This window comes from Pezoporus wallicus, unplaced genomic scaffold (genome assembly GCF_028554395.1).
Source record: "Pezoporus wallicus isolate ANWC-B61680 ecotype Strahan unplaced genomic scaffold, APGP_CSIRO_Pwel_v1 contig_3817, whole genome shotgun sequence".
NCBI lineage: Eukaryota > Metazoa > Chordata > Aves > Psittaciformes > Psittacidae > Pezoporus > Pezoporus wallicus.
Window position 1 is genome coordinate 5,229,912 of NW_026635157.1, and position 26,916 is coordinate 5,256,827.

At 39.5% G+C, this 26,916-nt stretch overlaps 1 protein-coding gene across 7 annotated transcripts in view; it reads right to left on the reverse strand.

Annotated features, from left to right (window-relative positions):
• ADGRG6 (adhesion G protein-coupled receptor G6) overlaps positions 1–21,022 on the reverse strand; it is a 110,745-nt gene extending 89,723 nt beyond the window's left edge. For 5 of the 7 annotated variants that reach the window (XM_057407142.1, XM_057407128.1, XM_057407117.1 and 2 more), the window contains exons 1-2: positions 15,962–16,092; positions 9,949–10,049 (exon numbers count right to left, since the gene is read on the reverse strand). In XM_057407142.1, the coding sequence (XP_057263125.1) occupies positions 9,949–10,049; positions 15,962–15,963 (103 nt within the window). In that variant the 5' untranslated portion in view covers positions 15,964–16,092. Of the gene's footprint in view, positions 1–9,948; positions 10,050–15,891; positions 15,913–15,961; positions 16,093–20,682 lie in introns of those variants that run through there. The other 2 variants (XM_057407099.1, XM_057407109.1) reach the window with 2 other exon arrangements.
• Positions 21,023–26,916: the final 5,894 nt, after the last annotated feature.

A 26,916-nucleotide genomic window follows, 5' to 3' on the forward strand; every position in this document is an offset into this window, starting at 1 on the left:
TGAATCTCTGGGAATATGAGGTGCTTTGAACTCCTCAAAACGTATCGCGTCCCACATAAAGCATGAAGAGTGCTGGAAGAAAAAGTCTTTCAATATCTGTTGTTCCAGGAGAGTTTGTGCATTTGAGGTTATTTTTGCTAGAGCTTAAGTCTGTTCTTAAGTACCAAGTCAGAATTCCCATGACATGGGGATTACAAAGACAGAAAGCAGAATACAAAACCCTCTTCCATTTCAAGAATTACTGGGTGAGATTACGGTAATCTGCAGACAAAACCCACAAGTTACAACATACAATTGCTACCAAGCGTACACAGCAACTCTTCTTTCATTCTTTAAATCCTTTTCCTCTCCGAACACTGAACAGCACTGCTGCAGCACTATGCAAGTTAAATCTCTTGAAGGCATGGGGCAGAACTTTGGCTTCTTCTGACATCAGAACATTGTTTGGCCAAGCCATCAACTTCCAAAGAGTTTCTATATGGGGAGGGATTTTCTGAAGTGTTCAACAGTTACGTCTCTAAACTGTTATTCAAAGGGGTGTTAACACTTGCATTGCCTTTGCTGGGACTCAGCAAAATCAACGTTATGCAATAGAGCTGAAATGAAGGAACCACCAGATTGAATACATCTGAACATTTACTCAAGAGTTTCCTTATGTTTTATTCCAAAAGGTGTGCAAAACTATTTCAAGGTTAAAGCAGCTCAGTCTTAATTTCACAATTGCTAGGCATAAAAAAAGGAAATGGCATGCTTGCTACGAATTAATTTTATTATTTTTTCAATCATGTTATTAGTAACAGTTATTCTTCTTTACTTTCTTGAAAAAATATATTTTATTTCAGAAAATTAATTCTTTCTAGAAATAAGAAAATGTGAAATTTTAAAATCAACATTGTCATTTTCTCTTTCAGATTCAGAGTATTTATTATTTTAGAAAACTGATTAAGATGATAAAGCAAGATAAATGTTTTGAAAACAATAGCTTTAAGGACTGGACTCTTCTCAGCTACATTTCTGGCATCTGATACATTCCATTGCTATAATGTGCTATTCAGAAAAGATTTATGTAGCCAAGCACAAGAAAATAGGCGATTATTTTTCCTAAAATCTTGAGTTCAGTTGTTGATTATATAATTAAGTTGCCAGTCACTAAATTCTGATATGCTATAAACAATACAGAACAATTTCAGATAGTTTCATTGAGGGTAACAGTCAAAAGGATCAGTAACTATAGCAGTTGCCTAAAAGTGAATACTTGTATCGTGTAAATCAATGCTGCTGACAGCAGGGGGGAGAAAATCACCCAAAACTAAAGACAACTGACTAAGCCAGACATCTATTATTTGTAGATAACTTCCAAGTTACTAGCATTTGGCAAGGGGTTTAGAACCCACTCATTTGGTATTACCCACAGGTGAAAAATATGCACAGATTTTATTAGAGGGAGGGAGTGTATATACAGATGTTTGCTTTTTTAATCCTCAGCACTATCTCCTGATTGCCATGTGCCAGCAGAAGGAGAAATCTAACATCATACCAGTGCTACTTCTATCATTTTGACTTTCACTGAGACCATTCTGAGAACACAGAAGGTTAAATGCAATTCACTTGTAAAATAATCACTTAACAGAAGAATAATTTTCCATATGCAGAGACAGACAGAGGGAAGGCCTGACTGACGGCATTGCTGGTATACAACATCTTTTGCCAGTTCCAACAGTAAGTTTTTAGCAGAAGCACACCCAATTAGAAAGAAGATCAAAATACTGGACATCAGGGAAACAATATACAGCCAAAATTTGACAGTTCCAAGAAAAAAAGCCTACATTTTATAAACTAGTCACATAATACACAGTAACCAGAACAGCTGTTGCACACAGCACATTGGACGTACCAGGCTTACCCATGCAGGGGAAGTGGCTCATTGCTTTTACTGCTACGCTTCCTTTCAACAGTTTCATCAGTCAAACATTTATTTTTTTACAAAACGCACAACTTCTAACTCATTGTATGAATGATGCCTCTGTTCAACACCACCATTTCACCCTTTTATTTTTGTGTGGACATTATAGATACGACTTCTTGAAATTTAAAAATCTTTAAACCAAAGTTAAAATCCAAGAGCAATTGGACACCATTTGGGCAGGGTTTTTTTGTTCAAAACATTGGATAGGTGGACACCCACATCCATCACAATATCTCTCATTTTACATTTCAGCACAAAAGACATATAATTGATGTTCTGCTGTGTATTCTTAATGACTCGGCAGAGAGGATGATTTCAGGATTCTCTGTATGCTTCTAGTTTCTGAAAAGTGCACTATGATACATGACTAACATACTCTGGAACTGGAAAATACTTAGACACATAATTACAATAAAAAATAGTAAAAGATTTAAAATTTAAACCTTGTAAATTCAAGACAATGAGAAACATTTTTCTTCACTCCTCACACCAAAAGAACAAAAATCAGGGGATGGAGTCACTTGTACAAATGCCTCTGTCATAACTGCAACCATGAGGCCTTTTTCTCCACCTAAAAAGCAAGTGCTGAACAAAAAAATGCCTTCAGCTTCATAGTATGGATTTGTCACCGCACAGCTCATAATTAAAAGAGCTATGAGAAACCAGAGCACGCATCTGAACAAAACAAACTCTGTTCAAGATAGCGAGTTGCAGTTTTCTGTCTGACACCCATTAAGAAGCATAATCATGAGGGGAAAAAACCCGGAACTGGGAAAACTCTGACTGCATTGTATCCTTTCAAAAATTAGGCTAGCTGTGTGACGATCTTTTCATGGATATCCCCTGTGTTCTTCAACAGCTAACTCTCACAGTTATTTAGCTGTGAAAAAAAAGCAGCTGTTTTACAGTGTATTGGAAGACAATTGGACTACTTCAGGTATATCCAGAGGAAAATTGGTTTCAAGAATGGGAACAAACTTTCTGTCACTCTTTAAATTGAGAAAAATACTTTCCAACACACAATGTTTCAGTCCATAAAAACTTTCAAAAAATAAGCTGTTTGAAAATAGGACATGTTTACACTTCTATAGGATATAAGTACTTGATATAGCTGCAGTTTTGCTGTATTAAGCAATCTGAGTTCCCACTGTGGTGGCATCTCTTGTCAAAAGTGACTATTTGCTGCACTGGAATTTGGATAAACCAGTAAATAACTGAAAATACCTTCAGAAATTACTGAAGGGGAAATTCCCAGAATGGGAATTGGCGAGTGTGCTTGGGGGCTGAAATCTTGAGGACAATTAGCAAAAATATTTCCAACTAACAAATTGAAAACAGTCAACATACTGCTCCAACTGCTGTTGTCCCGGACAATAGGGTAAAAACTACAACATGAAAGATGAGAAAAAAGGAGTTCAAATTCATAGTGCTACCAAAAAATTATGACTGGAGCTGGGCTCAGAGAGAAAAGTGGTTTCATCCTTCAAGATAAGGTCAATAAATGAATTAGCATGAATGATACCTGGAGGCCAGACTACATAAACAAAACTCTAACTATGAATTATGCACTTAACTTTCCGATACTGCAGTAAAAGTTAGAGCTTAGATTGTCATTTACAGGAACTGAGCAGACCATCAAGCAATGAACCCAGACAAAACACGAGGTGCTTCTTGAAGCCCTCCCCTCCCTTTCCCTGCGTGTATTACGGCAGGAAAAGTAGTTTTGGGTCAATGTACCACAGTAAGGGATGTACTTCTGTGATGTAGCTTAACACTGTTACACTAATATTTTAGTTAACTCTGTAGAAAATCTTTATGGTCTACAGTTGAAGTACTTTACTTTCCTATCATGGGAAGGCAATTTTTCTTTTCCGTGATGGGAAGAAGAAATTCTGAATCTGTATGGGTGAATTATTTAATCAGAGGTATTGGTATACACAATCTTAACAAGGAATGTAATTTTCCATGTGGGTCTTCCTATTTCTTAGTTTCTTTCCAAATTGCACCTAAATTCATTCACCTTTTTTTTTTTTTCTAGATTCTTGAAAAATGTCTTGTCCATACATAGATATACTTGCCCATACATTATCTGAGGTATCTCTGTGCTGTGGTTGTAATGTAAGTTCTAACATTTCATTTATCAGTGATAACAGAAGCCTTGATCTAGTGAACCTTACATGTTGCACCTTGTGCAAATCACTTAAGCAATCCCATTAAGTACACAAATCCAATATTTTAGCAAACCAATCATGGACATAATAATATGCATCTAAAACCTGCAAGACCAGCCCTTTTGATTGAGAAATTCTGACTTGACATTGGTAGTAACTCACCTCTAAAAGGTTCACTTGTATATGAAATAAATAATTTTATTACTCTATATTAATTGTAGTACTTACTAAAGTGCATGTCACATGATTGCTAAACTTATATGTAAAGAACTCCCATCTGGAAAACTTCTGTTAAGACCTGCACTTTATGATGCAACATTTCTTGCATTATTAATCCACAAAACAGAAAAAGTTACATTTTCAAAGAAAGACTTGTCTTTTAATGAGACAAAACTCATTTTGTTTCAAAATGTCCATTCACTTTATTGATCCAACTGACAAATACCATAAAGAATAATTTCTTTTACATAATAACCTCTATCAGAGGCAGCCTTTTGTAAAGCACAGTCCAGCTGGCCACAAGTCATTCTATTGCTGGATCTGTCACTTAGCTAGATACTTTTACTGTCTGTTGTCATAGACAATACTGACAAACTCAAAAATTGTCATTTGACAACGTTTTTAATTTTTAACAGTGAACAGAAAAAAAATAGGTAAGAATAAGTTATAAACAGATTCTAAAGCCTAAAGGTCATTAAGATAGAGCCTTCAGTGAAAGGTAAATTCTTTCTTTAAAGGTGTATTATTTGGAGAGAAGTATATTATTTAGCCTATCTTCTAATAAAGGAGTGCAGAGAACCTGTAAAATGAGGTCCTAGTCAGTCTGAATTTCTGTGATGTTTGACTGACCTCCATTTGGGTTTGGCTACAAGTACATATCAGAGGAGGGAAAAAAATCACTGTGCTTTTAAGGCAGTATTGTTATGGTTAATGCAATAAGGTCGAAACACTTTAGGGAAAAGAATTATCAGCAGCATCAAAAAATTACAGCTAAAAAGTAAACAGAGGTAATGAGAGGCACCTTCCTGTGAAATTCATTCCAACAGTGATTTACTTTTACATTAACAAACTGTCAACTAAGGGAAATACAAGAAAGCCAACTAGTAACTTTTCCTTCGCAAGATTTATATGAACAGAAATTCTAAACACATGCCCCAACCCCACAGAAATTTAGATGTTCAACAGAACATAAAGTATTGATGATTTGCTTTTCTTAAGCTACATTAAAATATAAAATCAGACTGACAGAGAAAGGGGAAAGAATAAAAGTACCTTTCCACTATTGATTAAATATCCAGACTCCTTCTGACTAATCTCTCAATTACGCCTGTGTAAGGAAAGAGACTGCCAGACTGAGTACGTTTAAGGTTTTTTGAGCTTTTTCGTAACTTCCTGAAACATGAATTTCCATGCCCCAGTCAGGGACAGCACTGTCAGTCAGTTTTATCCTGCTCAGCAATATATGCGTGCCTGTTCCCACCACGGCAATACCATAGGTGAAGTTTCATAAAGCATCAGTAATAAGGTTACAAAATCATCCCCTGACTTCCCACCATATGTGAGGATTGTGCTGACTGACTGGATGAATGTCTTGGCACTTTGGCTCCTAATATGCACATGTTAAGAGAAAGGAAGATAAGGGAATGTGCTGACAGCCATTTCATCATTTGCTCAGTGATAGGATCTTTGGCCCTTGTCTGGGGTAGGCAGTTTCAGATCTGTGGTGAAAATACACATTTCCTGACATGGGCCGTTTCAGATAAAACCGGATCCATTTTCACAGAGGGCAACGTGACTAACTCTTGCGGCTAGTGCTGGTGGCATGAGCAATACTTCCCACCATACTCCCTTCCCATTTCTTATTAGGCTCCTGAGCCTGCAGAGTCACTCTGAAACTCTCCCATAAACAAAGGAGGACTTTAATCCCTCCTTTATCTACACAGGCCCAATTAAAGAGGATGACAGACAGAGAAGATCCTGTATTGTGGACCAGTATCAGCCATGTGGGTAAAGGACCTGTTTTCAGATTTATTCTTTTTTCTCACCTCATTTTTTCTTGACAAAATAAAAACAGCACAAATTTTGAATCACCACTAAATTAAATGAAATTAACGTTTCAGTGACTGTTATAGAATTGACACTTACTCTTAAGTGAGCTCTTGGGGATTGATTAAAGCCTTTTGAGGATATGGAAACATGACTACAGACACCAATGCACTTTACTGATTGATGAACAAAAGGACAAATGCTCACTCTGACATAAGCTAGTTGCCGTAATTCCATGATAACAACTGCATGGGAAGCAATGCAGAAGTAGTGTAAGAAAAATTGTAGGTGCACCCATGGCTTTATTAAAATTAGTATTTTCCACATCCTGAATAAAACTAAATATAGTTGCATGGTAGCCAAAATTTAAAGCAGCTACTGACTCTTACACAATCATGTACCTACTGAGGACAGAACAAGGTAAAACTCTTATGAGGATATTGCAGTCTCCTCTAAATGTGCAATGTTCAAAACACTGGAAGACCAGTACTGACAAGACCTTTTAAAACTAGATTGGAAAGTAACTTTGTAAACTGGAATCTGCATTTAAGGTCACTGAATATACTCCAGTTCTGCTCCTGGGTTACCATAGAGAGCACAGACCTAAATCATCCTACCTCCTTCTGTCTGTCCTCATTAGTTATGTTTTCCAGAACTCTGTTCACTCTTTTCGTTCTCTTTTTGACTCTCTGGAACCAACAACATGTACATACAAATTGAAAGTTAGGAATGCCTGAATCTCAGATAAAAGTGGATTTAACTAATTCTGTTTAAAATGCCACCATTCTAACATCTCAGCAGCCTCTATACAGTCCTTTCACTGGAAGGTAGGCAAGCTGTTTACAAGGGAAGCAAGACATGCACTCATCATTATTGGCAGGGAAACTGAGGCACAGCCAAATGACTAACTCAAGACCTTCAGGGATGTCTATCCTAGACAGGAATGGAAACATGTCAAGTTGCTTACAGGGCTGCTCTGTAACTTCACCTCATGATACAACACATGATCTGAAGCCAGTATGCAAAAACAGTTACGACTGCTGAGATTCATAATTTATTTACTTTTATATTTTTTTCCTGCCCTTCTTAGTGTCAGAGTCCATCTGTTGATTCTTCTGAGGTACCACACCTGTATTTTGGGATTATGCTCCACTGCTGCACCTGTTTGTCAGTGCCTTACTCATAATTTTGTGGCTAAACATCCTTTTCACAGACCATCCTGCTTCTGTTCTAAGTTTTTTTTTCTGTGTAATCCTTCTCCTAAGCTTTGTTTCTGAAAGGAGGCCAAGTCCTGTAATTCTTCTCAGGTTAAACTATAAAATTATTATTTTTGCATTTTTTCAGTGTCACAGCATGACTGATATTTTTATCCGTATGAGTTGCCCCTTAAATAATCCGTAACACTTGTACCTGATAATCTAAATCCCTCACTTGTATCTAACCTCCTCTAGGCAAAGATTAATAGCCCCCAATAGCTTTCTAAGTTTACAGATTCCTAAATTTATAGCTGGATGAATATCAGGTTTTATGATATTTCTACAGTAATTTCAGTAAAACTTAAGATGCCAGAGAGATTATGGATACTGCATGAATCCACAACCAAAGTGACCAATATCTTTTAAGAACACAAAATAATGCAGGAGCAGCAGTGCTTCCCACCTTGTCTGCCTTGTTCTATTTTAAAAATAATTAAAAAAAAACCAACAAAAAGAAAACCCACTGAAGCAACAAAAGTCCCAACAGATGAAAAGACTCCATTTTGCAGCATAACCTATACATATAAAGAAAAGACTCCATTTTGCAGCATAACCAACATAAAAAGAAACATGAGCCCTGAGGGTCTACAGGCAAGTACTACCAAATGACAGGTTGCTGTAAAGGTTAATGTCTCATTTTCATTTCAGCCAAGTATTAACAGGAGACTATCTATGATCTCTCTCACTGTCGAACAGCAAACATTTGTCTACTGAACCTGGGTGTTTGCAGTTTACCTTATTTATCTACTCATCATTCACACAGATAGGGAAATGTCTTTTCCATTTATTGAAAGTTTTGAAGATTTCAAATCTTTCCCAGCCAAAGCAACAAAGAAAAAGCCCCCAGGGGCACATACTTGAGATGCAGAAGACTCACGTTCAGGTCTCTGCCCTGATTTCCACCAGAGACCTGTTTCCGAGTCTCCTACATACCAAGCCAGCACCTTAAGAAAGGGCACGGACAATAACTGTAATAGAGCAGACCAAATTAACAACATCACTTTGCCTGCTTTACCAACCCAACAGCATCAACCTCTTTACTGTTGAAGTAGTTAACCCAGGGGCATATATGATTTTGTAGAAATGCATATTGGAGTTTGGCAAAGGGCTTTTGACCCATCTACTTGTTTAGTACCAGCACAGGCAGCAACGGTATGCTGTGGTTAGCTGAATTCATTTGTAGTTGGCTTTCTCTGTACTCACAGCATACTGACTAGGACCTTCTGGCTCATGAAACTTACTCTTGCTGTGTCACCTGCACTTTTGATAACTAAACTTTTATCAAAAGGAATCAGCAAAGACTAATAGTCTTTGGGTCTTAATGTTCTAGTTTAATGCTCTAGTCACCCAATAACAGCCCCCAGCAGCTGAAATTAGAGCAGATTTTGCTGATTTTTTACTTTGTGTTGAGGATGGCAGCTGCATCACCAAGGATCACTTATTGCCCAGGAACACAAAGGCCATCAGCCAACAGAGCAACGGGTGGGAGTTAGGCCCTAAGTACATTTCTGGCTACACAATTTAATGGAAATGGAAAACACCTATTAAAGTGACATGAAGCTGGAAACTGCTACTGTACAGCTACTGCATTTTCTCTAAATAACAAGTTCAAGTTAAAAAAAACACAACACTGCACTTTTTATTTAAAGCAAAAACAACATCAAAGAAGCTAGAAACTCTATATATAAACCATCCTTTTTTCCAATGGCAAGTCTGTAACAGCAAAACTACCCATCTGATATGGAATTAGCTGAGCACTAAAAGCTGCTCCAAAATTTTCATATGCTCCAGAATAAACTCCAGATCTTTTTCATTTTTTTTTTCCAGTAAAGCAGCTGGAGCTCTTAAAATATTTTGCACTCTTAGTGGTTAGGAAAAGACATTTAGTAAATGAAATCTCTCATTCATATGTTTAAAGAAAACAGTTGGAATGTGTTACATTACTCTGTACTCAAGTATCACTACAGACCAAGATGATGCTAAGTTTAAAATGACTGTTCTTTACAGCGCAGGATTACCTTATGTACTACAGTTTGCTGAGGAATGTTTCTATTATTTGAATCATAAAAGCATTTAAAAATAATAAGCACACTACAGTTATTTTACAGCTCAGAATTAGAGTGAAGGGGTACTGAATGCATCATCTATAAGCACAAACAGTACTGTGGAAAATGAAAGAACTTGCAATATTCCAACAACTGAAAGAAATTCAAAAGAAAAGTAGGTATTAACAAGGTAAATGCAAATGGACGGGCAAAATGAAGGAATTCAAAGTCAAAGAAAACAAAACCAAAGCCAATTAACAACAGTAAATTTAAAAAAAGAAGAAAATTCAGCAGTATCAGAAAATATGACCCAACTTATCAAATCATGATTAATAATTATAATGCATCACTTTGATCAAAATGTTATGTTGTACATAATTCAGTCATAGGTAAGCATAATCCTTAGACATCAAACTCTGGTCCTAGGCCATTTATTAAAACAAAAAGATAATTTGATGACTTACCTGCTTGCTGCATATATAAGATATACATAGTAAACAAGCAGAGACAGTGCTGCAGCTTCCATTTCCAATGATAGCACCACATTTCACTTACATGAGACATCCTGTGGAAAAAAAAAGTGAGCAAGACTTTAGAAGCTTTACAACAAGCCAAGAAAATGAGAAAAGACTGTTGTTAGTCAAATTAGAGTAACTAGCAGAAATAAAGTAGCACTTGAAAATTATGGATGGCCCTAGTGTTGCTGAATCAGAGACAAAAGTCTCTACGCCTGCTAAAAAGGGTCAGAAATGATGCTGTCTGGTTCTTAGCAGACAGCAAAGTGGAAGACTGGTCAGCACTAGGCTTCTAAGCAGGTTGGTGTGCGAGTTATTTCAGTAAAAGAAACAAGTAGCTCATCTGATGAGAGCCTGAAAGAGTTAAGGTGTAGGTTTCTTTCGGGGAGATTGCAAAGTTTTACTCTATCTACTTATATAACTTGCATACACATTTATGTGGTTTAAACAGATATATAATACAGATGCATTTGTTATTAACTATATCAAGAAGGCAGGTGAAAATCTGCCTCTGCCCTTTACTCACCTTTCCATATTTTTCAGTGCTAATATTCTGATAGCTACATTTTCTTCTGACATCTTAAATGAAAATTCTGAAACTTCCCTTGAAAAAAATCTATGGGCTTATGTGTGCTGCAAGTGAAGTCAGGGACATCTTTATTATTTAATAAAACAAATGCAATTATATAAAAAATATTATCAGTTCTAGCTTGAACTTAAAGGTTCCTTTGCGTTGAAGCATACAGGACATTTAATGGCAAAACCAAAATATTTCCTCCATACTGGGTAGAAGAGGAAGCAAGAAAGACTTCATAAATTTGGTCAGACTTTTAACCGTGTATCCAAAATGAATCGTGATCCATTACATTACTGTCTCCTTTTACTTAACATGTTAACAACAAGCAAAAGTAAGCAACAAGTAATAAAACACAACATGCATTATTTTGACCAACTCAATCCCCTCTTATTTGATGATAACTGGCTTTTGTTCAGTAGGATACTATCTACTTATGCTGGGAGAAAATTTCTAACAGAATGAATTCCCAAAATATTTAATAAGTCTATTCCCAGCAACAGTATATAAGGAAGAATGACGAACAGTCACGAAGAAACACCGGTGAACACAAATGTGTTCCAAGCTAGTGCATTTAAATAGGGAAAAAAACAGTATTTGGAATGGCCACCAGTATGATTTATTGGGACAGAAATATGAAAGAGACAAGGAAGTACAGAGTTCATACTCAGTGGCAAGAAAAATCATCTTTTTGAAGTTGGTAAAGTAGTCTTTCTCTGCTCCACAGACATTCATTGCTGCAAACCCGTCAGTGAAACCGGGGGGCAAATGTAAATCCTTTCCCAGTATCAGCCTCTCTTACTCCCCAAAGTGGAGTTCTGCAATGTAGACAAGCCAAACTCAATGCAGCAAGATAAACCATTGTAAAGGAACAACTAATATTTCACTTCTGAAAGTAGTAGTTCATGAAACCACTCCTGTGGCTAGAGGCCAATTGGGCCCAGGTAAATGGCACTTCAACAGACTGCTGCGATCAGATTTCCCTTCAGTGCAGTGTTACATGGCACAAGTATCTGACTACAAAAGAAGTCCAGTTCTTTATGGGTAGTTGTATCAAGTTAGGAATCTGAAGCTGATTTATTTTTCTGAGATACTGTAAAGTCAAACTTAACAAGTGTTGAAGACAAGCACAGAAAACACTTGGGTCTGAAATACAAGAATCTCTTTGATGAAGCCAGACACATAAAATAACCAGATTATCAAACAACAGAACTATTGTCCTTCAACTTAATGACCAAAAAAATCCCTGTTAAAATCTCAAACAGCAGAATGCTGAGTTTTGGGAACAGTTGCTAATCAACATATATAACTCATAAATCCACAATACCATAGAAGTTATTTAGAAAATAGACTTTAAACAGGGGTCTGTATGAAAACACATACAGCATGCATGTAGACTCAAAGAGTGACGAAATGGAAATGCTGAGGATAGCAGCATGACAGCTGAGATAGATACAGAGGAATATTGCTGTTTCTACAGAAGAAAGAGTTTGCAGCTACTGATGAGATACATGCCAGACTGGTGCATGATCTACCAAAGTAAATCTGTAGAAGTGGTTGCATTACTGTTTTCTGTTTGTTGTTTACTTTTGAGCAGGCACAGTTAAAGTCACCAGACTAGGAAACAGTCACAAACAGTTATTTATTAATTCAGATGAAATCTGTGTTGGGTTTCATCATATAGATGCATTTTCTGTGTGCTACAGCAGTCAGAAATTTTGATGTCTGTGAACTCAGCTGAAATTTTTCTCATTGAATAGCTGGAGAATCCAAGATAACTTCTGAGATACTCAAGAAAAAAATAACATGACAAGTACCTGTTGCCTAGGTCTGGAGTGAGTTTGCCCAGTCACATTGCCTTTAGCGCCTTTCTTAAAGAATCGGAGATTCTGCATTACTCTGAGTGTGCTATTTAATTTTGCCAATTTCTATTTACTAATGTTTACTTGAATTGTGGCAACGCTTACAAGCCAGTACGTCATGGTGTTAGCTGACATTCTGTTTCCTCTTCTTCACAAAAGGAAGCACAAGAAAAAAAACAGTACAAGAACAGAAATATTTCAAGAACATGGATAATCAGCAACAGCACAGAGCATAAATAAGTGTGTATCACAAGGCAGAAAGGAATAACTTGAAAGATTTTTAAACCTAGGCAAAGGCTAGATCATTATACAATTACTGTAAAAAACACATAATTCTTTACCAAATAAATAAATACATAAAAAATAGCAAGCCTGCCTTCTCCACCCACATTCTCCACGTATAGAACGATTTTCTGTACACCACATCAACTGAGCTCACAAGACAGAGATGTTTATCAAACTCCAACAAGAATGCCCACAGAAGCAGCACACTACCAAAACATTCCAGGCACCATGACTTAGACCTGTTTCTTTTGGAGAGAACTTTTGAAGATCTGTGTCACAAATCATAACCGCTAGCTGAATGCTAAAAACGAGAGACAAAATCAGTTATTTCCATGTACTTGAGATCTTGCATTGGCAAAAAGCCAAGATTCAGAAACCTAACTGCTCAGAGCCTTACACTGTGATGTATGCAACACTCCTGTTCACACAAGACATTGTCAGCAATGGAAGTCAGCTAACACATTGCCAACAAAAAGGCTTCTTCCATAACAAAATCCATCCCTGGTATTTTTCTAATGGCAATCCAATCAGCAGCCATTTGTGAAAATAAGCCAGAGCAACTGGTAAATACTTCCCAGGTATTAAAAAAACCCACAACTTAGTTGCAGATATTATTCACCTGCTAATACCCATTATATTTATTTTAAGGTTCATTTTCTTGATCATTATTGTTAACTGACATCTAGAACAGAATCCAAACAGCATATGAATAATTCAACAGAAAAACTGGCAAACAGTCCTGAGCTAATTTATAACTTATCAAGGGATGATATGGTCCCCTGCTATAACAGTACTGACTTGATGGCTCAAGAGACCCTTTTGGTCCTGTGTTCCTATTTTAAATAGTATTAAAAGGATGTGTTCTGTGTTTTAATATTCATCAGTAGCACAGAGAATAAGTATCAGCACAGCAATGTACTAAACCACATCAAGAGTAAACAAACCAGTCCCTATCAAAGATCTCAGAACATACAAGGTTTATTTCAGTCTTTAACTCTGGATACATTAAACTTGCTGAATGCTATTCCTACTGGGTTTTCTTCTCTATTTTATTACAATTTAAATGAGAAAGCCCTGTTCTGTTCCCAGCTGGTAAGATGCTAGTGGCTCTGAACACATCATTGTAGACTGTCAAACAAAGAACCAAAACAACATTTTATCCAACATATCTGGGAACTATTATGACACCTACAATAGGAGTACATCCATTTCACTTGGATATAGTCTCACAACAGCAGTGTCACTTAACACTTTTTTTTTTTAAGTGGAAAAATTAGAATGGGACCTTCTGTGGAGTCTCATAGAAGAGCTACTAATTTTTCTATGGAGTTGCATTATTCTATGCACTCTAGTTACCAATTCAACACAGTCCACTTCACTGCTACTTTAATTTCCTATAACATAGGGGGACAATGAGCTTATTCACAATTCATTCCAGAAGAGCAAAACAGACATGTAATTTATCTAAACCATAAATGGATGGTAACTTGACATAGCTCAAAATTAAAATTAGTTAAGAGTCCTGCTATGTCTAACTACTAAGCCTTTTACTCTACATGCCAGCAGCCAGTTAACACCATCACCTCTTACGGAGCATACAGTTCTGCAAGAACATATACGCAAAATGTGAATAATCCTGGAGCATTTCATTTGTATACTGTATGGTCTCAAAACATCCAACACATATTTGAAAACACCATCTTCCTTGTTCAAAGCTTCAGCAAAGTTCCCTGGAGCAGGATGTGAATTCTGCCTCAGGCAGGCTGACATGGCTTTCTTTGGTCTTCAACATGTCTAAAACTATTAAGGAAAAACGTTGCTAACACTTTAAAATTAAAAGAAAGATAACATCAATTTATTTTTTTTTCCTCACATTAGTTATAAACAAAAGTATTTTAAGCTTAAATCACTCTAAAGGGAACTACAACAAGATGATTACAACTCACAGTTTAGTTCCTGCAGGTTAACAGAGGAGTCGGTTTTAACTTTGAAAACCTTGCTTGAAATTGTAGCACACGAATGTCTTGAAAGATTAATTACACAATTCCACTTAAAACTTTCATTTTGTTAAGCATTACTTGTTCCTAAGTATCCTTACATTCAACCGTTAAAACACCCTCATGCTTACGGAAACTGATGAAAAAAATAAACCACTGCCTTTTTAATTTAAACAGTGCCAGCTGTATCAGATCCATCTTAGCCTCTTGGCTTTCCTTTCAAAATGAACTTTTTCCCAGTTGCAGACAACTAATCCGCTGGATGCCTGCAACTCCGTAGCACTGCAGCAGTAGGTCTTTAGGAACTCCTCATTTCTGCCTCTGCTGCACCGTGCGCTGCCAGAAAACCCTGCCCTCTTCCCCTTGCAGTGATTCCCTCGGATCGAGCCACAGGTCGCTTTCTCTCACCTGGCTGTGAACGCATCGGCCAAAACGCCTAATCCCAAACTTTAGTGCCTTGCCTTCGACAAGAACCTGCCAGTAAGGGCGAAACATACCGCGGAAAGCGCCTAGAGACCACAGGAGTGGCCTGCCCGGGACCAGGCGGCGGGCGGACGGGCCCACAGACAGACGAGCCACCGACCCGCCCCTCGCACCCCGACGGCGGCTGAGCTCCGCGCTGCCTCCTCCTCTTCGCAGTGCTCTCGAAGGAGAGCGGCGGGGCTGGGGAGATTTCATGGAGGTCGCCCGTCCCTCCCGCTCTCTTTCTCCCTGCTCCTGCTGGCACCGCACCTGGGGGGCTGGGAACGCCGCCTGTGCTGGACGGGGCTCCTCGACGTGAGCACCCACGGTCCCCAGCCGGGACGCAGGGGCTGGGCGAGCGCCGGGGCACCAGCGGTCACAGGGGGCGGCGAGCGGGGACAAGGGTTTCCCTACTTGCCTTCAAGCACGGGGAAGCTCATAAGAGCGGTGCTAAAAACGGGACTACAGCGGTCTGAGAAAGGCAGCGGCCATCCGGGACCCCGTGGGGCAGTCGCTGGCGGACCCGGAGCCCGGACGGAGCAGAGCCGTGCCTGCCGTGCCCTCAAGAGCTTCCGACGTGAAACTCTTCGTTTCCCCATTCCTTCAGCCCTACCTATCTGCACAGCTCAAACCTGACATTACTCATCAGCTACTACTGCGGGAGAAGGAGGGTGAAAGGGGAAGCCCTGCATATCCAGCTGAAGTTTCCCACTCCACGAAGGAGCCCGCTCGCCGAGGGGGTGACCGGCGCTCCCGGAGCGCAGGGAAGAGCTGAAACTTACATGGTGACATTACGGGGCTGCTCCTACCGGCCTCAGCAACCATCCTCCTCCTCCTCCTCCTCCTTCTTCTTCTTCTCCCGCGCCGCCGCTTGCGGGCTCCTCGCGAATGTCATCGCCAGTCGCCCACCGCGCCCGCCCCCCGCACGGCACTGCTCCGCTCCTCCTCCTCCTCCCGCCGCCGCGGTGCCCGCCCCGGGACGTGCCTCTCTTGGCACAAGCCGGAGGAACTTCGGTGCCTCCCGCGGAGGGCTGGGACCGCCCCGTCCGCGCCCGCCGGTCCCCGCGCCCGCCGCGCCTGGGGCTCAGGTGGCGGCGGCTCCGGAGCGGCCCCGCGGTTGGCCCGGCCACACCCGCCGCACTGGGGGCAGGACGGGACCCGCCGAGCCGCCGCCGCCACCGGAGGGCCTCGGGCTCTCCTCCCAGGACCAGCTCCACCAGAGCAGCGCGCAGCTCTGGGAGGAAGGTGGCTACCGGGACCGCACGCCAGTCGCAACGCCCCGGCCCACTGGTAAGGGGCTAACCCAGGGGTGCACGGTCCCCAAGCAGATTTATACCCACCAGGAGAGCCCGGCCCAAAGCACACAGGCCACCTCTGAGGAGATCCCATGGCAGGGATCCCATGACCCTCGGTGGTCACAGGCTCCTGGGCACGAAGCTCCTCGCAACACCCCAGGGGCAGCAGGTCCCTGGGTCACGCACCCTGTCCACCCGCCACACTGCAGGCAGCAGAGGTGAGTGCCCACAGCCCTGTGTGCCTCCGAGAGACAAACCACCCGTATTCCACAGTTGCTGACACGGACCCCAAGGCACTTGAAGGTACCAGTTTTCCCTGATGCACACAAGGCACACTTGGAATAGAAGACAGGTGGAGGTGGTGCACCTCTGACCCATTTTCTGAAGCGCACAGGGCTGTACAGTGCTCACACACACAGTGCCAGCCCACACTTACTTCTTGCCTGCATAGCAATTTGGAGGGTGGTAGTTTGCACCATTTGCTAATGATCCTGAGTTGCTTTGTTCAATTAAAATCTGTAGAGTGTGGTACTGGAATGATAGAAAGGGAGATACAGCACAACACAAGGTCACAAAAGAAGTCCAAAAGTTTCATGGTGCTCCTTGGATCTGAGCTGGAATGATTGGAAGAATGGGGGAAGAGAAGACAGCACAGGGAATTATTCAATGACTTTATCAGCATGCAATGGCAGTTAAAAGCAAACAGAGTTCCTATTAAAAACAAAAAGAAACAAACCACTACATCTTTCATGAACTTTATACTGGACATTAATATTCACTCATTCTGGTCAATTTTCATTTTTAGTCTTTAAGAACAGGGGAGCTGTAGTTTCTCTTTCACTGTAACTTCCTGGCACTGAACACAGGTGCAAGAACCACTGGGACTGTGTTCACCAAAGCTTTGAGTGGCCAGCTTCAAGATGCAACCCAAAGGCAGGAAGGATGACTTTGTACACAGGTTGGCTTTTCCTCCATGTTAATAGCTCTGTATCCTGAGAAGGTATTGCACCCCTTTCCACCCTGCTTCTGTGTCTGGGGTCACACAGGGAAACCCCGGGGACTGTGAGAGGCATGGGGAAGGGTAAAACACCAGGTTTGCCCCAGGACTTGTAGTCAACTGCCCCAATGCTTTCTGCAGCAGTCTGTTGGATGAAGTCTGTGTAGATCAACTTTATACAGCATTTCCAGTGAGTCCGATGTATCAATGCATGTCAGACTTACTCTACTAGGTACAGTCAGTTTGTGCCTGAGCAATAAGTTATCACCACCTGGGTTTATTGTACACACACAGATTGCATTTATCCCACATGCACAGCAAGTTTGTGCATCTAGAATGCATTGGCTCACTGTATATGTGCAGATGAATTGAAGATAAAGCTCAGTATCTCCTGGGCATATTGGGCCCACTGCGTATGTGTGTGATGTACACAGAAAGTCAAGAGCATCTGAAAGAAGTCAATCTGCTGTTCATGCAGACATTCTTGATTGATATGTGTGTAATGCATCTGCTGACTATGTTGGAAAATTGCATCTTCCTTCCCTACTTGGAAGGTAGAAGAAAGGAAAGGAAAAAAAGAAGTCATGGGAGTTTTTTTGTTTCTTGATTAATTCTCCTGTTCTGAATTTGCTGTCATTTACTTCAGTCTGCTTTCCCCTTCACAACAGGAGCACTGCTGCTCCTGGATCCTCAAGACAAACACTCCCTGTGCTGTCCAGTAGGAATAATGTGCAGTGCAGATTTTCTGGATGATGAAGTAGCATGTTGCTGGAGGCTGTCTCAGAGCTGCAGAGTAGGGAAGAGCAGCCTAACTGCTCATGAGAAAATGCCCATCATTATCTGGCAGCAGCTCGCTGTGCCACATCTGCCTTTAATAAACATTGAAACAACTTCGTATGGGGTTGTTGAGGGGGACTACTTTTCTGGCTGCTGCTTAGCAAAAGTGAGAGTTTGTGTAAATTACAGTGATTTTAAGGTCTCTGTCCAGAGAGACTGCAGGCTACCTTACAAAACCTCACTCAGGTTAACATTGCAGGCCATGATTTGGAGGAAAAAAGTTCCCAAAGTCTGGGAAACAGAGCTATAATCAACCAGTGAGAGGTTCTTTATATGGACATCTAGTGAGTGATACCAACAGAAGGATGAGAGGGTCTTTTCTTTTTTTTTCTTACTGTGGCTGTAGTGCCAATGTTGCTTTGCACTTCTTTTTATTATACTACAAGCAATGGTGTCTGAATATTGTTAGGTAGAGGGGTAGCATATTCTAGGAATATTCCAGAGTGTTTCATGAATATTCTGAGATGATTAGTGAAATATTTTTTATGAGTTTTGTAGGCCCTGATTTTTATGGCTTTGTTTATATAATGTTTTAAACTTATGGGTTAAGTTGGTTTCTTCATGTTTTGTGCAACATTGCACAACCTCCTGAAATATTTTATAAGAATGCTTAAGAATGTTTCATTAAATGATAATATGAACTATCATATTTTATGTCTGGATAATTCCTACATGATTTTTCTTGAAACTTTTGTTCTGAAAGTTTCCTCCTTATTATAACAATTTCATTTAGGAAAACCTGTGTTTATTTTCCAAAGCACCGCAAATGATGAAACTGTATTGCCTGTAACAGTGCAAAAGAGAAAACGCTTGATGCACAACAATAAAAAGGAAGCTTAAAATAAATAGTGCAGTGCTATAAACTTGTGAAGAAAATTCAATATCAGATGCATTCTCAAAAAGTCCAAGGAAAAAAAAAAGTTGGCTTTGTGCTCTACCACCATTCTTGGCTTTCTGCCTGGTCATTTTCCTATCTTGCAGAAAACTTGATAGATACCCCCAGCTGAGTCTGCAAGTTCAAAGGTGAGCTCCCAGAAGCTGGTTTTGAGGATCAAAGTCTGGGCGTTGAGCTAAAAGGTGAAGTAGCAGCACTGATATGAACTGCTGCTCTCAAGTCTTGTAATTCAAGGTTACTTTAAACTGTTGAGATAGAGCAGGCAAGGACTCTGTTTCACTATGCTTTTTCTTATAGTAATCTTTAGAGTTCTGCAGCTCTTCCTTTTTGAGGGTCTTCTATCTGCCTAAAGACTACTTAGCCAGCACCCAGACTTCAGCCCCAATCAGCCTTGTTTGCCCCATCCTGGATCACAGCAGAAGTCATTTTTCACACTCCAGAGGACAACCTGCCTGAACGTCCTGGCTTTTCAACTAACTCTGCCAGAAAGTCCCTAAACAACTCCTCTTTCCTTACTTTTTCCTTATTTGAGAGATTCAAAGCCTTACCTTTCTGTTTTTAGGTGTAGATGAGGTGAGAACCGGATCAGGAAAGTCTTTTTCTTTGTTCAGTCCTTTTTTTTTCTGGAGAGGTGTTTTCCCTTCAGGTTTGAGATGCCATCCAGACAGTACTGGTTCCCATTAGTAATAGACTGAAGAGGCAGCAAGTCAGTTTTCACTGTGGTTCTTAATGCAGTGTTTTCATGTACAAGCTTGGCAGGGATGGCTGAATGCTGGGTGAGTGAATGTTTCTTAGAGGCTGCTGATCCACTAGATAGAGGGAAATGGCGCACAGTTTCTATGCCTGATCAAATATCAAGCAAGCATGGGCTTCCAGAGACTTGGGAGGCAAGGGCATTGGAAGGACCGTATTGACTAAAGTTGATAATTGGTGATACACCTATGAACGACTGCACTGACTTCTTATATGTTCTTGAATTTATTGTTTTGTCTCCAGAAAACAAGCATGAAGTGAGTTGTAACTCTAATACATTTCTACAACTTATGTGCAGAAGTTCAGGGGCTAACCCACCTTGATGTTTGCCTCATTGGTACTTTCTCTGTGTGCTTTCATGTGCATAAATCTTAGGTTATGAAATATTTCCTGTCAGAGAGGTTACCAACAGCTAAAATGCTGTGCTTTGAGCCAGATGAAATGTCTTTAATGAAGTGCTGACAGCATTGCATATACAGTGTCTGCACACACTGCTCTTCATAAGCAAAGCACAGACTGGGAAGAAAACTAATTTGGATGGTTCTCACAAAACATTTCAAGTTTTTAATCACTGTAATTTTTTTGAGCCCATTCCAACTCCTTACTCTCTTGATCAAGCACTCCAGGGGTCCTAAATCTTAGCCTGCTGGAGCACACTGCCACTCAGTGTTCTTGCACACCTTTCTGATCTCTGGGGTTGGGAGGATGCTGGAGGTCCTTGCTTACCATCTCTAAAGGCTTCCTGAACTTTGATTTCTCTCAAGGGGAAGAGGAACCTCAGAACTTTTTCCCAGCTTCAGATGAATGGAGTTAGGAGCAGTGCTCATATTACATGGTGATGCATTCTATTGCCATAAAGAACCTGCAGGATGATGTTAATAAGAGCAGCGAGCAATTATCAGCAGGCTGATCTGAGCTGGTGTCTGGTATTTGAACAGGAAGATAAACCTGGTAAGCAAGAGCTTGTAAAATCAGAGGATATGCAGTGAGAGCTAATCATTCTTGGTGTGATATGAAGAATGGGGGAAGAAGCACAGTATACAGAAAGTCACAGGTGGTGAAAATAGAGACTTCATCAAAGAGATCATTTCTGCAAAGTATACTTTAAACTCATTAGATACCAACCAACAGGGTAGAACACATTGAACTATCCAATTGTCTTGTCTAAAAATGTGTCTTTGCGACTGGAAGTCATTTCAATGAGAAGTTCAACACCAGCTAAACTCCCCCACCTTCTCAAAACACTGACTTTGAAATCAAAGTTATTTAAAGAAGGTACACTGATATGGCCTTCCCAAGGTTTCAGTTGAGTAGGCTGTAGCTTCGGGTACCAGTTACCTGATTCATCTCTCATTCTGGATTCTTGATTGTTTTCAGTCATGGACTAACCAGTTTGAAGGAGTCAAAAAATCAGTCATACTTCACCTATTTTTAGAATCAAATTTTTCCTATAATACAATTTCTGGGCAGGATTTCTCACTTCCGTTTTCAGTCCAGATGTTAAAGATTTGGAACAACTGGAAGAAAAGCTGACCTCATGGTATTTCCATCAGGTTCCACTAGTGGAACAACTGGAAACCTCATGAGGAAAGCCCTTCTCTAAGTGTTCAGACTAGTTTCGCAGACTCAAGAGCTTAGGAAACTTCGGATAAGTTTTGAGTAAGCATCAAAATATTTGGATGCTTATCAGAACTGGAACCAAAGTGAACATTATGAATTTCATTCATCATTCTTTGTAAAAACCACACAAGTGGTAACAAAATCACAGGATTACATAGAAGTGGAAACCATTGCACATTAATCATAATCAATTAGCTTTTTCACATGTAATAAAAAATAATACCCTTCTTCAGCAGAATGGAAACTAGATGCTAAAAACAAGTGCAACATTCAATCAAAGAAGTGTTGAAGGACCAGAGCTGCAGTTGTAGGGTGAAAGCAGTAAATGTAGTGATGTATAAACCCTTTCTGGCTTTAAAGAGACTGAAAGAAAAAAGATGAGAGAGTGCCATGCTTCAGATTAACTAAGTATCAGCTGCTTTTCTAAGACTTTTCACTGTATTCAGGCTGAAACCACAGGAGTTACACACTGTGTTTTAAGCCAGCACTGTAAAGTATTCTTTTGAAGGTATGAGGAAAAGTTCTTGCGATTCTACTGTCCAATAAAACATGCAAAAAAGAATATTGGTTCAAAGCTATGTGAAGAGTTGACCTGTTTTTTTAGCTTAAATTCCATTTCCTATGCATATGCATTATTGTAAATTATACAGGCCTATACTCCCTGTTCCACAAGACAAGCAAGAAATACAACAGGTTCTTGAGCCTGAAGCACATAATGGAGGGATACAGGTAACACCTAGTCTGGCAGCCTTCAGCTCCCCAAACCAAATGATTAGGAATGCTGTGAAATCTGGACTAAATAGGACAGACTGTGGTGTGAATTCACAGTAACTGTTAAACTTATGCTTCAGACTATAAGGCCCCAGCCAGTACAAGAACAGTTAATTAAAAATGTGCTTTCCATTAAAAAGTGATCTGAGAAAAAAAAATCCAAAACCTGAACTTTTCAAAGTACATTTTAAATTACCCTTACCATAATATCTAAATGCTTCATAACGTAGCACCCTTCAGTGAATATGTGGACTTACCCTTATTTTCCAAGTAGGGAACTTACAGACAGAGACATTATGGACAAAATTACAAGAAGAGTCCACATGCTCAGTGTCCAGCCCGGAATTATTAGGATATTATTTTCCTTTGTGATTTTTGAGTTATATTTATAACATTTCGCTATTTTTAAGATGTATTCCTGTTGAGCTCAGGCTTCCTTATTGTAAAAACCAATAAGGAAGTTGAAATACAGGAGTTAGTGATGATTTCTTTTAATATAAAAAGATCTGTGGCAGCGGTAGGAACCAGTTCTTTACAGCTTCCTTAAAGTATTTTTTGTCTGCCTTCAACTCCTTGCCCATGTGTTTTTCCCCCTTTATCACTGGTTGCAGGCATTGTTCACAGAAGCAGCATCTCAAATCGTACAACTAATCCTGATTCTTGCAGGAATATGTATAGACTTCCAGCAGTGAATAGGGTTAGGACCTTGAGGAGGGTGTGGTGAGAAATGAAAGCTTATGTCACAATACATATTGTTATATGGCTACTTTCTACCTGTGTCCAGCTCACTGAGCTCCTCTTGCAACTGGATCATCTAACTGCAGAAACTCCAGTTAAGCTGCCATATTTTACTCTAGCTTGACCAGGGACTGATACAACATCCTTGTTAGGATCTGCAACTGAAAAAAGGAACACCTTATACTTCTTTTTAACTCAAAGAAGTACCACCAGGTGAGCCAAAATGAGCTTGGAATCACTAGATTAATGTGTATTTGCCTCACCTAAACCTGGACTTTTCCAAACGATGACTTAGGAATACACACCTCTGCAGACCTCCTGGCTGATTCTTCTTTGTATCTTCTCTTCTGCTTTCATCGGCAGAATATAATAAATAAATAAATAAATAAATGAAGCCATGAAAACTCAAAAGCAGAGGTACAGCCCCATTAAGAGAATGATACTGGAACAGGAATAACTTTTTGTGATTGTGGAGGATTAGGAGAGGTGGTGACTTTCCACAAACCAGCTGCAGAACAAGGTAAAGCAGTCAGCAGTGAAGAAACAGATACCAAAGCTTTATAGACAGCTTTAATTCAGAATTGTAATAGAAGACCTAGTTCACCATCTGAACATGCTTAATTTAGTGTGAAAGCTGAGCTAGATGCATATGCTTTCAATTTTTTTTATTTCTTTATTTCTTTTTAAACACTGCTGTGACTTTCATCATAGAAGCAAGACTGCATCTACTTGTACTGCAACATGAATGTGCAGCTGCATGCATTTCCTAAGAGAGAGCGCTAATTGAGACTATGTAGGATGCGCTCATAACTTGTCATAGCCCAAGTCACACATAATTTTTTTTTAATCTTTTAGGTTCTTTGTGAAAGTTTATGCGTTTTCTGCATAAGCCATCCTAAAACATAGCCTCAGGAACTGAAATCACTTAATTCTTTGGTGTTACTTCTATAAGGCATGTGTTGGATGGTTTTATCTATGTTTATTCCTTAATTTGAGAGAAAGTGCATTAGAAAAACAGTTGAGATCATGTATCTTCATGATGACTAAATACGACCTGGAAAATTTTGTGGAGAAGGGGAAAGAAACAGGGAATGTCTACTTACCTAACTTGAAATCGGGGCTTGACAAGTCACAGAAAACTATGCAAGGAGAGGAGAAAATATTTTCCATTTAACCCTATGTGAAACTTTGGTGTTTCGTTCTTAGTATTATAAAATTTTTCCTACCCTCCTTTCCTCCCTGCCCTGCTTCCCCTCCCTTCCCTGTCACTTCTTCCCTCACCTCCCCCCTTCCAAATATTTGATGGTAAAGTTATTTTAATTAGAGTTTCTAAATTCAATGTTATTCAACTTAACTCTATATTAATACCTACTTAGATGAGAAAGCATTAAATAGCTTTTAAAGTATTAAAAAAATCTGTATTTTGCATTTATTTTGAAAAATAGTGAGATTAATGTATGTTTGCAGAAAAATAAACCCAAACCAGGAACTCCAAGCTTTATTACCTAGATATACTGTCATTTCCCTGAACTGTATTAAAATTTTCAAAACATCATAAAAAGAACAACCCGTATTACAGAACAAAGTCAGTCAAAACCTCTATGTTAAACACGAAAAAAAAAAAAAAAAATTAAAAAAAAAAAGAAAGAAACCACCCAAACCTACCTCTATTTTTTTTTTTTTCATTAGTTTTAAACATTATTTTCCATTTATGTTTGGGAAATATGGACCAGTCCTACCTTCAGTAGAGGTATCTCCTGTACTCTTTTGTTAGGACATGGAGACTGTTTATTTTAGTTCCCTAAGCATTACATTCTAAGTGGATATAGAGAAAAATCCTGCCCACTGTAGCCCTGACTGCCAGGAGGAATTCAAGTGCATATATAGCCGGCAGCATAATCCCCCCCTTAACACAGCCCTCTCCCCAGCACTGTGGTTAAAAAGGCACAGGACAGCATTTCCCAGTGAAATGGCTGCAGCAAGACCCTGTAGCTTACCCACAGCAAATTCCAGCTGGTGAGAAAAAATTCACCCACGACTTACTGAGGCAAGGAGCAAGCTTTGCCGGTGAACCAGGATACAGGAGGAGAGGACAGATCCCACAGCACCGGAATTGTAGCCGTGCCTGTGTTCCTATGGCTAGCTTCATATTTCAGCCTTAAAGTCTAGCTAATCACAAGAGCTTCTACTACTTAGATGCTTGAAGTGTTATAGTATAGCATATATTAGGGATACAGTGCTCTTAAGGTAAAAAAAATAAGCAAAATCTACTCTCATTATTAGCCATGTTAATTACTGACCATTTATATACGCTCTTAATCTGTGAAATCTATTACAACAAACAGTGACAGAAAGAAACCATTTCAAATAATGTAAATACAAATACAAGTATAAATGCTTAAGATTCCCAAAGTTTAACAATGTCTGGATATCATTCCCATTTAACTTTCATATTTTGCTGTTTTAAATTAATTTAATCAGAAATGAGCAATTATGAAATGCAGAGGGTTAAAGAACAATGTCCAAATAAATCCCTTGTAAGAAAACATCTGAACTTAGTTTAATGATTATTTTTGATAATCCACAAAGATTAATTAAAAATATACAGTAATTCCTTTGAAGTTCACCATTTTCATTATGATGTTGAAATGTCTTCCTGCAGCTAAACTTTGTCTAATCTATCCTGAACATACTTATTTATTTTTTCAAATAGAAAAGGAAATTTAGACAGTTGAATGTTAGTGCTGCTTATTCCACCACGTTAATATTGTCAGTAATTTATTAAACTGGAAGTATTTGGCGGGCCAGTTCGAGTTACTGACTCAGCAGCTCAAATATGTCCCTAAAGCAATGATCTAACACACAGGTTCTTTCATGTCCTAAGTTACTGGAGTCCAGGTCTCAATGACATGGTTTTACCATCATCACACCATAACTCTAAACATATGCTTGGGAATCTTTATTTGAAGTCTCAGTGGAGAAATCAATGGAGCTGTCACTTATCGTAGGTATATCCCATTCAAGTTATGGACAAGACATATTAGCTGACTGACCTGGGAAGGCACAATGTCTACCCCAAACTCTTCCTATGAGAAAGTAGTCTGCAGCACTGGAGTCCCATTTAAAGTATATTGCAAGAAATATTAACCTATCAGCAGAGGTATTTTCTGTATCATCATTAAATGATCCTCCTATAAAAGGCTGCATTTATATATTCAGAGTGGGTGTTCCTATGGGTACTGCCCTTTCTTCTTGCAAAACATGCTTCCTCCCCATCTTGTCTCTGCCCTTATTGCCTCATGTTTTTTTTGAAGGACGATGAAATAAGAAACAGCACTGTGTCCAAAGACCACAACAATGGCTTCCTAGTCATCTTTCTGCCCCACAGGCATGCAGCACTCCTCCTCCACCTTCTCCTTGCTCAATAATAGGCAACTGGAATTTCACACATCATCTTAGCGTGTAAGGGACAGGTAAACAATGGAGTGCAAAACCCTAACAACTACTGATTAAGAAGGATGAGTGTATGAGGCAGAAGACAGACATTGGTGGGGTGATTAAGGAGACAGAAAATCTCAGGAGTTGGGAATTTTAGAAGGAAGATGCTGGGAAAATGGTAGAAGTGGTGGAAAAAGGCTGGATAGATGAGCCAAAGAGGTGTTGAAGAGGTAGAGACAGGACCATGTAATAAAGAGAAATATAAATACTGCTACAGAGTGAAAAATGGCAAGAGACGTCATTGTAGTGAGAAGAGGAAGGAATGGAAGAAGGTAAAAGGAGATACACAAGGAAAACAAATTAAATTGGAAAATTTTGAAAATATTAAATGAG